The sequence below is a fragment of the Citrus sinensis genome, chromosome 4 (assembly GCF_022201045.2).
Source record: "Citrus sinensis cultivar Valencia sweet orange chromosome 4, DVS_A1.0, whole genome shotgun sequence".
NCBI classification, from domain to species: domain Eukaryota; kingdom Viridiplantae; phylum Streptophyta; class Magnoliopsida; order Sapindales; family Rutaceae; genus Citrus; species Citrus sinensis.
In genome coordinates, this window is record NC_068559.1 from 21,121,972 (window position 1) to 21,134,476 (window position 12,505).

The 12,505-nt window shown below is 31.4% G+C and overlaps 1 protein-coding gene across 6 annotated transcripts; it reads left to right on the forward strand.

Moving 5' to 3' along the window:
* The first annotated feature begins 1,682 nt into the window (after positions 1-1,682).
* On the forward strand, positions 1,683-12,315 carry LOC102615526 (hypothetical protein). 6 transcript variants are annotated; one of them, XM_052439102.1, is made up of 20 exons: positions 1,683-1,911; positions 3,050-3,361; positions 3,488-3,587; positions 3,680-3,757; positions 3,858-3,917; positions 4,005-4,109; positions 5,130-5,240; positions 5,487-5,528; positions 6,068-6,139; positions 6,275-6,456; positions 7,425-7,573; positions 7,647-7,753; positions 7,846-7,888; positions 7,970-8,061; positions 8,822-8,870; positions 9,497-9,567; positions 10,720-10,836; positions 11,397-11,482; positions 11,932-11,977; positions 12,068-12,315. In XM_052439102.1, the coding sequence occupies exons 2-20, from the start codon at positions 3,285-3,287 to the stop codon at positions 12,098-12,100; spliced, it is 1,620 nt and encodes a 539-aa protein (XP_052295062.1). In that variant the 5' UTR covers positions 1,683-1,911; positions 3,050-3,284; the 3' UTR covers positions 12,101-12,315. The 6 variants fall into 6 exon arrangements, with proteins under 6 accessions (XP_052295062.1, XP_052295061.1, XP_052295063.1 ...); XM_052439101.1 differs by having other exon boundaries at positions 3,179-3,361; XM_052439103.1 differs by having other exon boundaries at positions 1,684-1,911; positions 3,179-3,361; positions 6,068-6,130.
* The last annotated feature ends 190 nt before the right edge of the window (positions 12,316-12,505 follow it).

Sequence of the window (12,505 nt, forward strand, 5' to 3'; positions counted from 1 at the left end):
AGGGGTAAAAAGGTCATTTTATTAACATTTCGTTAAATCCACTAACGGGAATTAGACGAAAGTGGACGAATGCAACAAAAAATAAACTTTAGGTGGCGCGCTGAAAAAAAAAAGTATTTGTATATTTTTTTAAAAAGTAAAATAAATAGGTGGACGAGTGTAAATTTCTCTTATTTATTAGATTGAGGAGTGAGTGTGTTTATTTATAAAAATTAAACTAAAATCAAGGAGCAGGTAAATCAATTGGTATAAGACTGTTATAATTTAATTAAAATTTTTGATTCGAGATTTGAGAATACAACTACGTTAAATATTCGTTAAGAAAATATTTTATCACTTTAGTGATCTTACTTAAACTTGAACATGAATTAGTCTAAGTATAATGTGACATTTGGATATCAAACAATTAATATATTAGAAAAATAAAAATTCAATTAAATAATGAGAGTCGCAATGATGGGACCCAGCGAAGGAAAGTCATCGAACTCAAAAAAATTATCATGAGAAAAATGATAAGACCTCTAGGTATCACTAGAATGACAAAAGACAAAAGCGTGTCATAGCGATGGCAAAGTTTGATCTTGTCTCATTAGGGTGGCGTTAAACCATACGTATAAAATTTTGTTACAATGAGAACAGGAAGAAAACATTTTTTAGTTGTTTTGACTTTTGAAAGTACAAATATGCTCGTTTGACTGAAAATACACAATATAATGCAAGATGTGTATAATATACACATTTATATATATGTGTGTGGGTGTCTATATATATATATAAAAGAATATTAGTGAGATTATCATTAATAAATAAAAAAGTATAGATCTTAAAATATTTGTTAATGAAAATATAATTTTTAATGTATTAAAATCTGTGTGTTTTCACACTTTAATAAAATGAGAATGTTCTCATTAGAAAATAATTTCACACACACACTTTAAGATGTCTACTTATACATTTTTTTTAAACTCAAAGAAAATGCTACATCTTTTTTTAATATTAATTATATAGATTTTCTCATGTAAATTATTTTTATTTATAAAAAATATCTCACATGTTAAATACTTAAATTTACTCCTAATAATCGCCCTACATATAGCTTAACATGTAATGTATGATATATTAATACTAATTATCCCACAATCGATTAAAAATAAATAGCAAATGAGGTGTTATGTTATGTGATGTTAATAGGATGAATCTCTCTCTAGGATATCATAACTCTATTAAATTTCTATCACTAATATGTATATAAAAGTTTAAGGTTTCGCACTTCCCAAATATTTTCTCTATTTCTTTTTTTTTTTTTTTTTAAGAATGAAACAGAGTAAAAGACCACAAAAAGAAATAATCAATAAAATTTCCTTAATAAACAATGAAAAAAAAAGAAAAAATGATGATGACATAATCTATGATTTAAGCGATTGCAAAGCGACTGACAGAAGAGTATGGAAGCTGCTGAGCTGGACCCCCTGGACAGATGAAAAATCCCACATAACCATCCCAATTTCTAATTTTATCATTAAAAAAAAAAACACACACACAACCTTTTCCTCTTTTATCTCCAAGCTAACTCTCATTTTCAACTTACTTTTTTTTTTTTTAAAAAAAAAAGTTTCAACTTACTAATTATACGTACATGACTTTCTCGAATTGGGATATGCTTCCTCATATATTAATATTATTAAATACAACTATTTGAAAACTTCCTCCAACGACCGTCACTTGACTTGCTTTTAAGTTTTAACAAACTCTCTTATTCTCTCTCTGGGGCATGTATAAATTATAAACGAGTGAATATTGTTGGATCTGCACCTCATCAGATTTCGCCTTTTTCACAATTTCCTTTTTTACGCAAAAAAAAAAAAAGAAAAGAAAAGCAAGAAACATCTTTCAGTTTCTGCTAAATCACAGGTAATTTGATATTTAAATACTTATTTCCGTAATTTTTGTTTAATATGTTTTTGATATTATTATTACTGTTTTTATTGTTGTTCTTGCTGTGATGGGATGATTGGATACCGAGAAAATTGGATAATCTATATCTTTGTTAATTGTTACTATCACCGTATCTTTTTCTTTTCTCTTTGATCATTTTTGTTTGTATCTTTCTTCTCATGTAGAAAACTTCATTAAGAAAATTTAAGTAATTTGCTTCAAAGGTTATTATTATTATTAGTTACGAGTTCGTTAGCTGGAACTTTCGACACTTGATGATTATCTTATTTCCATTTGGCTGTTGAAACTTTGAGTGGAGTAAGCCTTATCTAGTGGTCAATAATGGAGTAGTTGAACTGACAATTTAGCAAGCGATCTCTTATACTTCTTGACAAGTGAATCTAAATTGCTTAATTCTTAGTTGCAAAGATTAAAGGAGAAGATTTCGAGGTACCTCGAAAGAGAATTATGTATTTTGCTTTACCGGCATCAGTTTCTACTGTTATTGATAAAGTTTCTAGAGCCTCTCCTTTTGAGGACTGGAATGTTGTTGAGTGTGACTTCGTCTTTTGTTGAGATAGTGTGTCGTTTCCTTTAATATAATTCTTCGAATATTCTGGTTTCAAACTTAATTGACCTTTTTGTATGTGCTACAGCTATTTTAGCTACTAAGTTGTGTATAGTTTTTATGCTAGGGAACATGTCCTCTAAATATTGAAGATATAGAGAGTTTAGTGTTCTATTTGCCATTAAGTACTTAAAAGTACGAGCAGGTATAGACAATTTGAAGGATTTTTTTTTTGTTGTGATTTGAATCATAGATGGATCCTGTAGTTTGGCCATCTTGCTTTTTGTTTGCAATAATTCGACTAATTCAATTCAATTTAATGCTGGGCGGTACTAATGGTTCGTCATCATATACTTAGTGTGTCTGGATAATGTTGGTATCTTGAAACTTTATTCACAAAGGATATTCTTATATGGAAAATCCTGAACATTGTTTTCTGGAGTGTGTATCATTGCTTAGATGAGTTAATTCTTTCATTTTCAATCTTTATTATTATTATTATTATTTTTAATATTGTGTTCCATGAGGATTTGGTTCTTTATGCAGGCATACTATCACAGTAATTGTCTATGTCTTCACCTCTGCTTATGTACTCTTGGCAGTTGTAGACGAATTTTTGGATGTGGTTATTATATGTGTTATATTTGTCTTCATCTGTATAAAAATATGAAACAGGAGACCAGGATGAGGTCAAATGCAAGATTTTGTTAGTGATAATGGAAAATGTTAGCTGTGGTGATATCAGAAATTTTGTTGAAGAGGACGTAGAACCGCCAATGCAATGTCTTCTGGTAACAACTCTATGCATGGGCTTAACAATCATAGGTTTCAGGCTAAAAACTCTGATTTTGTAAACAGGTAACATCTTTATCCAGGTTCGCTGGAAATGACTGCTTGTGCAAATTCTTATCTGAGATTTTATATTAAACTATGTGGGTCTGGCACAAGTTTAGAATCTGATTGCTCAAAATTGATTTGAAGTAGAATATATGTTTTGTTCAGTAGGCATAAAATTGAAACACATCTTGCTCCAACGAAACAGAAAGAAGACAATTTCATTTCTTTTCAAGATCGAGAGGCTATGGTACCACTACTCTTGCATTTTCATGCTAAACTTTCCATTATAAAATTACAATGAAGATTCTAATTCTCTTGCATTAAATAAAATTATGGCAGGAGCTTTATTCACGAGCTAGAATGCAGAAAGAGGAGATCCATAGTCTTCGTCAACAAATTGCTGTTGCTTGTCTAAAGGTTTAACATTTCTTTGCTTGCCTTTTCTTGTCTGCATGTGGAAAGTATACATTCACTGCACTTTTATGTTTCTGACATAGGCTAATCTGTATCATATCAGGAATTGCAGCTTCAGAATGAGAAATATACACTGGAGAGGAAAGTCTCTGAGTTGAGGATGGTTGTTTCTCTTGAACAATAATCTCTTAATATGCATATGCATATATATACATACATACATATTAAGTAATGTTGTTTTGAGTGTTAGGCAATTGATGAGAAGCAAAATGAAGCAATCACTTCTGCCTTAAATGAATTGGCTCGAAGGAAAGGTGTTCTTGAGGAAAATTTAAAATTGGCTCATGATTTGAAGGTAAATAGCAGGTTCCACATATATACCTTGTCCAACAACAAGGTAGAAGTGTTTACAATGGTATGTTATATTTAAAATAGTAGGCCATAAGTCCATGATTGAACACAGGCAAACAGTTAGTACTGATATGAGTGACAATATCAATGTTTTGAAAATGGAAAATTACAGGCATTTTAAATGGCTCTTGACATGTATGTATGGAGATGTTAATTTATAGTTTCTAGTTAAGTTATAGTAAACTAAATTCCCCGTATGATCCTCTTGAAGTTAAGATTCTAATATCAGCTTTCATTAAAAAAAAGAAAAAGGAGAAATTGATTGTAACAGAACAACCTCTCATTAGATAAAGCACCTTAAATTGGTTGTGAACTTTGGTCTTTATCTATATGCTAAGATTGAGAGAAGATTTTACTAAAACAAGGAAGTTGACGGGCAAAGACAGTACTGCTTTGAAACCTAACCTTATTGAAACAGAATGAGTTCTCTAATAATTAGTGGTTTAGGTTTTATGGATTGTGTCTGAATATAAAAATGCTCCCTTTTGTGGCCCAAGAGCTTCCCAGAAATGGATTATACTAAACCCTATAAGTTTTTCATTTAGTCAGGTCCACAGGTTTCATCAGTAAATTGTACAATATGAAGATAATGTACTGCATTCTGTAATAGCGATCACATAGGTAATAGCATATATTGTCTACGATAGTGCTGAGATAAAGCCAATTTGATGAATCTTACCTTTGTTTGACAATTCTGCTGCAAAATAGGTTTCATGAGCTTTATAATCAGTAGGTTTCTTTCTTCATGACTCCATTTGAAGTCTAGATGATTTCTTTCATGCTCAACCATCTAAACCAATATATAAAGTTATTATTGGTGGATATATCTAATATCCACAGATTTGTGATAATAATATGTCAGTTTTACTTTTCTCACAAATCACCTTAGCTATTGCTTCTCTGATTCTCCTTTTGTATACATAATTCTATTTTAAGTGCAACTGTTTAAGGTATCGCTTTGCAGGTTGCTGAGGATGAGAGATATTTTTTCATGTCATCTATGCTTGGATTACTGGCTGACTATGGTCTTTGGCCTCATGTCACAAATGCTTCTGCCATATCCAACACTGTAAAGGTATTAGCAGAGCAAAGCTAAACTATTTTACCCTGGTTACAGAAAAGGAAAAACCAAAAATCACCAAGGTATAAAACAGTAGCTAACCTTGTTAGAATCAAAGGGGAACTGAAAACTGCAAAAGGCAGTCCTCAAGATATTCATAATGTTGGAAACACATTACTTACTTTTCTGTTTCTGGAATTATATTTTCTGATACTTGTCTATAAATTAGGACTTACCTATCATTTTCTTTAACATCTGCAGCACCTGTATGATCAGTTACAGTCGCAGATTCGAACTTCTTACGTAAGCTTTCCTTTCACAAAATTTTGCACCTCTTTTATTAATTATGAATCATAGTTCATTAAATACATTACATATTCTTGTTTCTCATTCACTCAAAATCATGAATGCAGTATCAATATTGCATCAGAAGAGAAAATACTTCTCCATAGGTTGGGTAACTACAAACCTGAGCTTTATGTAATTTTTGGTCTACCTCTTCGGATCAATATATATAACCTTGCTTCTCCATGTTTTTGCATTGGACCCTTCAATTTTTGAGGTGTAAATATTGAGAGCTTCCTTTCATCTTCCTAATTTTATGTGTGCATACAGCCACGTTCGCAGAGGAAAATAAACCTATCAATGGAACTCCCTGTTATGTTTTTCCAGATTTTTTTTCTGTTTTAAAAATGTACAATTGTGCAATATTACTTGGTTGTCCCTTGTAGTTGTAAGGTGGAGGTTGCTGCATTTATTTTGAGTTTGACGTATGTCTAAATTTTTTTATATAACTTTTTAAGTTGGTGATATAGGTATTTTTTTTTTAACTTCTATCACAGGATAGAATTAGAGATTTAACACGAGAGGGAGGAACTGATGCTGGAGCTGGATCTATTGACACGGTAGTACTGGCATGTAATCTACTTGATTTCAATCTTGCTGCTTTTCTTATCTTTTCCTCGTCTTTACTGTGATAATTTTTCAATGTTTTTGTTCCCATTTTATTATGACATTCTTTATGCTATTTTGCATTCTCTTGGTTGCAGGATCGGCATGGTGTTCCTATGCATACACCCAATGCTGCTGATCGTCCTGAACCAACTGACAATATGCCAAGAACCATTCATGATGACAGTCATAGTGAAATGAAAAATTTATTGCATAACAGTCAAATGCAGCAGCTATTCAATAATGATAGTTCTCAGGGTTTCTCATTTGGTTCCAACAGGTTAGGATGATATATTTTATTTTGTCTTGCAGTTTTAATCTTCTTTATCTCGTTATATTTGGCTATTCATCTTGTTATTTCATCAGATATGATGAAACTTACTTTAGCTACCGTTTAAACAATTGTATATTATTTAGTCTTGATGCAAAGCTTTTAAATCCCAAGGAGCTTGTATCTTATTTCTTTTTATAAAATTAAAAAGAAAGAAGAAAAAATGCCAAGGATATATATGATACTTTGGGGTCATCATTTCGTGTGACGGCATGTTTTCTCTGTTATATTTAATAAAACATATCTGATGTACATTAGCATGTTTTGTTGGCCTGATAGTAATAATGCAGATTTTCTTTCATCCTTGAGTATTATAGCTTCATCTTGTCTATAAATTGTATTTTCTCCTTTTTTTTGAGATTGACAAGCTAACTTGGTTGTACATGGGAAAACTCTTTGGATTTGACCAAGTTGACTTGTGCAAGTAGAAGCAAAAATTGGCTTGAGTAGCCAAATTGCGTGTTCATTGGTCTGTCCGATGGGTCTGTCCATGGTTACTCTTGGCCGCCCCCCCCCCCCCCCCTTCTTTTTCTGCATTTAATGACATCACAAATTTGCATGTTTAGTCATGGCAGGTGCATCACTTTCGAAATGTGCTAAAGAATTGTTACTTGTATTCTTTAGTCTCAAAATGTTGATGCATTCGGATACAGAAAAACACCATCGCATTGCTGGATCCTGATCACTTAAAATCTAATAATATTCAGAGTGACTATGTTTTCATCTTTTCCTTTTCATGCATTCAAAAATCTGTAATTGTTGAATTTTTTTTTTTGAAAGGGCAATTTTTAGTTTGAATTGAATGGAGTTTATGTGTGTCATGCTGTGCAATTTTTTCTTTGAACATGCATTATTAAGCAGGGAAATTATTTTACATTTTTTCTGATTAAAAACCCCTTTCTTCTGATATTTTTCAGTTCTTACCTAACCATGCATTTGATTCTTAACAGAGAAAATCTTGGCAATGTTCCTAATGCATTAGATTTAAGGGTCGCCAGGGGACCAGAAGAGATGAATGCATGGTTTCCAAGTACACACAACGAGATTGCTTCCTCTATTTCTGAAGGTTGTTGATATATATTTTTTGGTAAACAATTTATGACTTTTTTTGGAATCTAAGATGGGTCATAGCAATTCAGGCGGCCCTGGTATTGAGGGATTTCAAATTATTGGTGAAGCTACACCTGGAGAGAAACTTCTTGGATGTGGATATCCCGTCCGTGGAACTACTCTTTGTATGTTTCAGGTGAAAATTTAAGTTATATGAACAGTGAAATATGTTAAGCAGATATTTGCATAACGTATTAACATTTAATATCTTAAAAATTTGTGTTTTAGTGGGTTCGTCATCTCCAGGATGGCACCAGACATTATATTGAGGGTGAGCATTGAAATAAAGTTTTGACTTTTTGCCGATAGGCTTGTTAAAATATTTTGATTTCCATTTTAATTTTTGGTTCAGGAGCCACAAATCCAGAGTATGTTGTCACAGCTGATGATGTTGATAAACTAATAGCTGTTGAGTGCATACCAATGGATGATCAAGGCCGTCAGGTAATATATTATAGAGTGATGTTTATTGCATGTCATATAACCAGCATTTCTTTTTCTTTCTGCACATAAAAAACCATGCATAATCTTCCAACTGATGTTAAAAGTTAGTATATGAGTTGAGATCTTTCTGGTCATAAAATATGTGGGACCTTACGGATAACCGGACCAAGTGCACCGCCATCTGTTCTCTAAGATTGACATGACTTATTGAACTGTCATGAGAAAACTGAGATATTTCTTTTTGGATTCAATCCTAATATGTAAACTAGATGATGCTTCCATTCCTGAAGTAGTTATAGTTGATCAAGACTGCTGCGAGGCAATTGCATCTACATTAAAAGTTTCATTTTCTCCTTGTGGTAGTGAATTTAGAATTTTAATATGCATATTCATATGCTTATATTCACAGTCATAGAGTTTATATCACTTTTCTGGGGAAAAAAGGCAGTTAAATTGTTGGGAAATCGTTGGGAGATTCGGTTTTTCTGCCTGTAGACATTTTTTGAAACTTGTATATTCTTGTAAAAATTGAACATGTTAGCTTGCTTGATGCTTGCTGAATTTATACTTCCTCTCTTTTGGCTGCATTAATAGATCCCTTGTTAAATATGAAGTTTATTTCTTTCAGTATTCAATTTAGCCTTTTGTAATGCTCCACTAAAATCTTCTGAGTGACACAAAAGTTGCAACTTTTGATGTTTTTGGTACATGAAGATGTTGTCTTCCTGAACATTTCTCTTGCACGACTTGATGTTTTCAGGGGGAATTAGTGAGGCGTTTTGCTAATGATCAGAACAAGATAAAGTGCGGTAAGTGTCTATGATTAGACTTGATTTATGTTGGACCTAAGAGTCATAAAACTCGGTAGTGTTGTGAACATTGCTTTTGCAGTATAATCTGACTTCCTTAAGAATCCAATGAAAGTGATGTTCATATACTTAACATGCATTTTAGTAACTTGGTAGATCTCGAGTTGATACAAGAGGTCTGGGTTTCGAATCGCACTCACATGGGAGGGATGTAATGTCAATCATTCTATGCTCAAGTATTAAATTTTAGAAATAATGAAAATTTGTATTTTAGTAAGTTGGTGAAATCTATAATGTTGGATGCACATTATAGTAGAGCCTTGTTTGGACCTTTGGGTAAAAACGTAGGCTGGATTCCATTGAACATTGATCGGTAACTTTTTTCCTCATGTATTGATTTATTGTGAAAAAGAAGAAAAAAATTGCTTGAAGTGACTTGGAAAGTATCAATTCTTGGTTTGATGCCTCATATAGTTTCAGCTGTTGCTCTTCTCATCTTGAAAAAGCTATTTGCATTTTAGAATAGAGAAGTACAGATATGCATATCACTAGGATAATATTCTAATTTGTTAGGTTTTCACCCATAAACTTTTGTTGTTTGCATAGTCTGACTAGCTCTTTTGCAGACCTCGGTATGCAGAGCGAGATTGATGCATACATCTCCAGAGGTCATGCCACATTTAGTGTTTTAATGCTGGTAGGTTTTATTTATTTAGCAGTTGTTCCAAATATGTAATGTAAGTGTTTATTTGACAAAAGAAACTTTCTTGAAATATTAACTCATTAAAAATAATATTCTTGAATATTATAATTCATTTTTTTACATTAAAATTATAACACTATTTTAACATATAAGTATATTTAAATTTATTATTAAATATTCATAATATTTAAATTTAAATTTATTATTAAATTAATATTAAAAATATTTAGTTACATTTTGATAAAATTATAAATTATGAAATAAGTATATTATAATTGTTGGAAATATATTTCATAGATAAAAATAAAAATTTATTTGAATGAGTATTTATATTTAATTAATACCATGACGTTGATGGTATAATAAATAATTCAAAAAATTTTAGTTAATAATAAAAAATTGTAATAATTCAATTAAACTATGATTAAATAATTATTTATTTATTTTTAATTTATTTTAATAATGACAATAATTCTTTATTGTTGCTATCCAATTTAACCTTAAACTACACCAAACCCAAGACAGTATTAAACATAGTCAAATGTCATCCTACCTCATCTCATCCTATTCTATCCTATCCTACATACCAAACACAAGTGATTTTAATAATAACATTATAGTATATGATTCACTCTTACAGAGGAAAATGAATTTCACTTTTAACTCACATTGCAGCCAGCTGCCTCCTCAACCACAGTTCATGAATGTGAAGTCTAATATTTGTAATCCCAAAACTATTGTAGGTAAGAGCATAACAAAATTATTGTAGCATGTAGGGAAAAGGAGGGAGAATTCTTTGAAAAAAATTCTCAAGTTTACAAAATGTTGAACTTAAAGTCAAGGATCCCGGGCACATAAAATTAAGAAAGATAAAAAAGAAATGAAAAAAGAATCCCAAGTCATCTGTTCCAATGTATCAAGAATGTGATGTAGCCTTAAAATTTTCTTATTCTGCAAGGAATGATCCTGGAAGGCTCATCTATTCTTCATCCTTCATCGGTTTTTATTTTGTACTTTCCCAGATTGTTTACTTGTGTAAAATGTCTTTCTGCTTTTCCGTTGTACAATAAATTCACAAAAAGTAATGCAAAAATGTGAAAGAGTATACATCTGTTGTAACTTAAAGTTTTGCTACGACTTTAACAGATGGATTCTTCTGAGAATTGGGAGCAGGCAACTCTTATATTGAGACGGTCGATTTACCGAATCAAGATCGATAGCACAGAAGCTATAATTGAAGAGAGATTTCCAAAGGAAGTGTCGGTATGATATTTACATTTGATATGGCCTGTGAACAAGGAGACTTTTTATTTTAATTTTGAGTGCAATAGTTATTATCATAGCTCAAGTCAGACCACTTGTTGAACAATAACTGACTGACAAAGCATAATGTATATATTGCATTCAAACTATTCGCCCTTACTGCCAAGTTTAGTGAACTCTTAAATCAATTAATTACCAATGTGTAGTGTAATCTATAATTTTTCTGCTTAGTAATAAGTAAGTACTCCATTGATATCATTGGCAATTTTTAAACATGAAAGCTAGTAGACATCATTATTTCATTTTTGACAAATTCTACATTGACAACAAATCTTGCAAGGATATGCATGGTTAGAAGTTGTTAACCATGAGCACCTTGATTGAACATTTTTTTTAAAATTATTTTGGTCAGTTTGAAATTTGAAATACGATGCAGTTTTCCTTAACTTTTAGGATTACATAAATAAATAAATAAAAAGGTTTGATTTTAATAAAGCAGAAAGTTCCATCACGTGTATGTGAACATTTCATAATTTTTTTTAATCTTACTGATATTGCAGATCAAAGTTCCTTGTGGGCTCTCAACACAATTTGTTTTAACATTCTCTGATGGTTCTTCATATCCTTTCAGCACGTACAATGTTCGGTAATACATTACTTACTTTAAACATTTGAATTTCTCATGGAATTGATTTTGTTATTCTTGATTTATTTCCTAATAAATCATCATTGCATTACCTCATTGTCCATTGTTTAGTCCATAGTTTTGCTTTGCTGGGAAAAAAAAAATTAATAATTAGTCGAAGGGGAAAACACAGGACCTGTTGTTTATTTTTGCTACTGATAAGTATAGTTTATTTGTGCTACTGATAAGACTTAAGACCTATACATTCATTTTCCTGTTTAGTTCCAGTTTCTTATGCCCTACTAAGTTTCAACTTTCTTTCCTTTTTCCCAACAAGACTGTAAAGTGAAACATGTTCTTGTATAAATTTTATCGCGGCTCTCTTTGGATAATTGTGAAGACTCTTTATTTGGTGCATTTATTAACATATCAGTTTCTTACTTGAGGCGTTTGATAATTTTTTTTTGTAGAATGCGCGATACTCTTGTGCTGACAATGAGAATGCTCCAGGGCAAGGTAATGTTCCTTATATTTTTGTCATTTGAATTAGTATGCAATCTGTTTATTCTGACCACTGTATTTCGAACTGGTATATCTCTGGAGCAGGCATTAGATGACAAGCGAAAGGGAAGAGCTTAGAACCTTTTTCCTTCATTCAAGTATTGAAGTATAGATTTATAGTCACCGTTCATTCATGACTAGATAATTGAAGATAATAAAATAGCATCAAGGTTTGTACCATAATTTGAATTTGGTGTGAGCGTATTATAGCTATCATTGTAATATTATTATTAATCACAAATGCATTGTAGTCAATTTTTCATATATACATGTATTTTGTGATATTAACTTAATTTTTTTAGGTAATGGCCAGGGTAAAGGTTTGATTCTAGTGGTAAGGAGTGAGTTTTTTATAATTCGGGTTTTGAGTTTGAACCTCACTAGCGTGTATGCATTAATAATAAGAAAAATAATGATCAATAAATTTTACTCTAAATATGTTGTGTTGTGCAACTTCGGCATGATATGCACGTTAGTATTAAA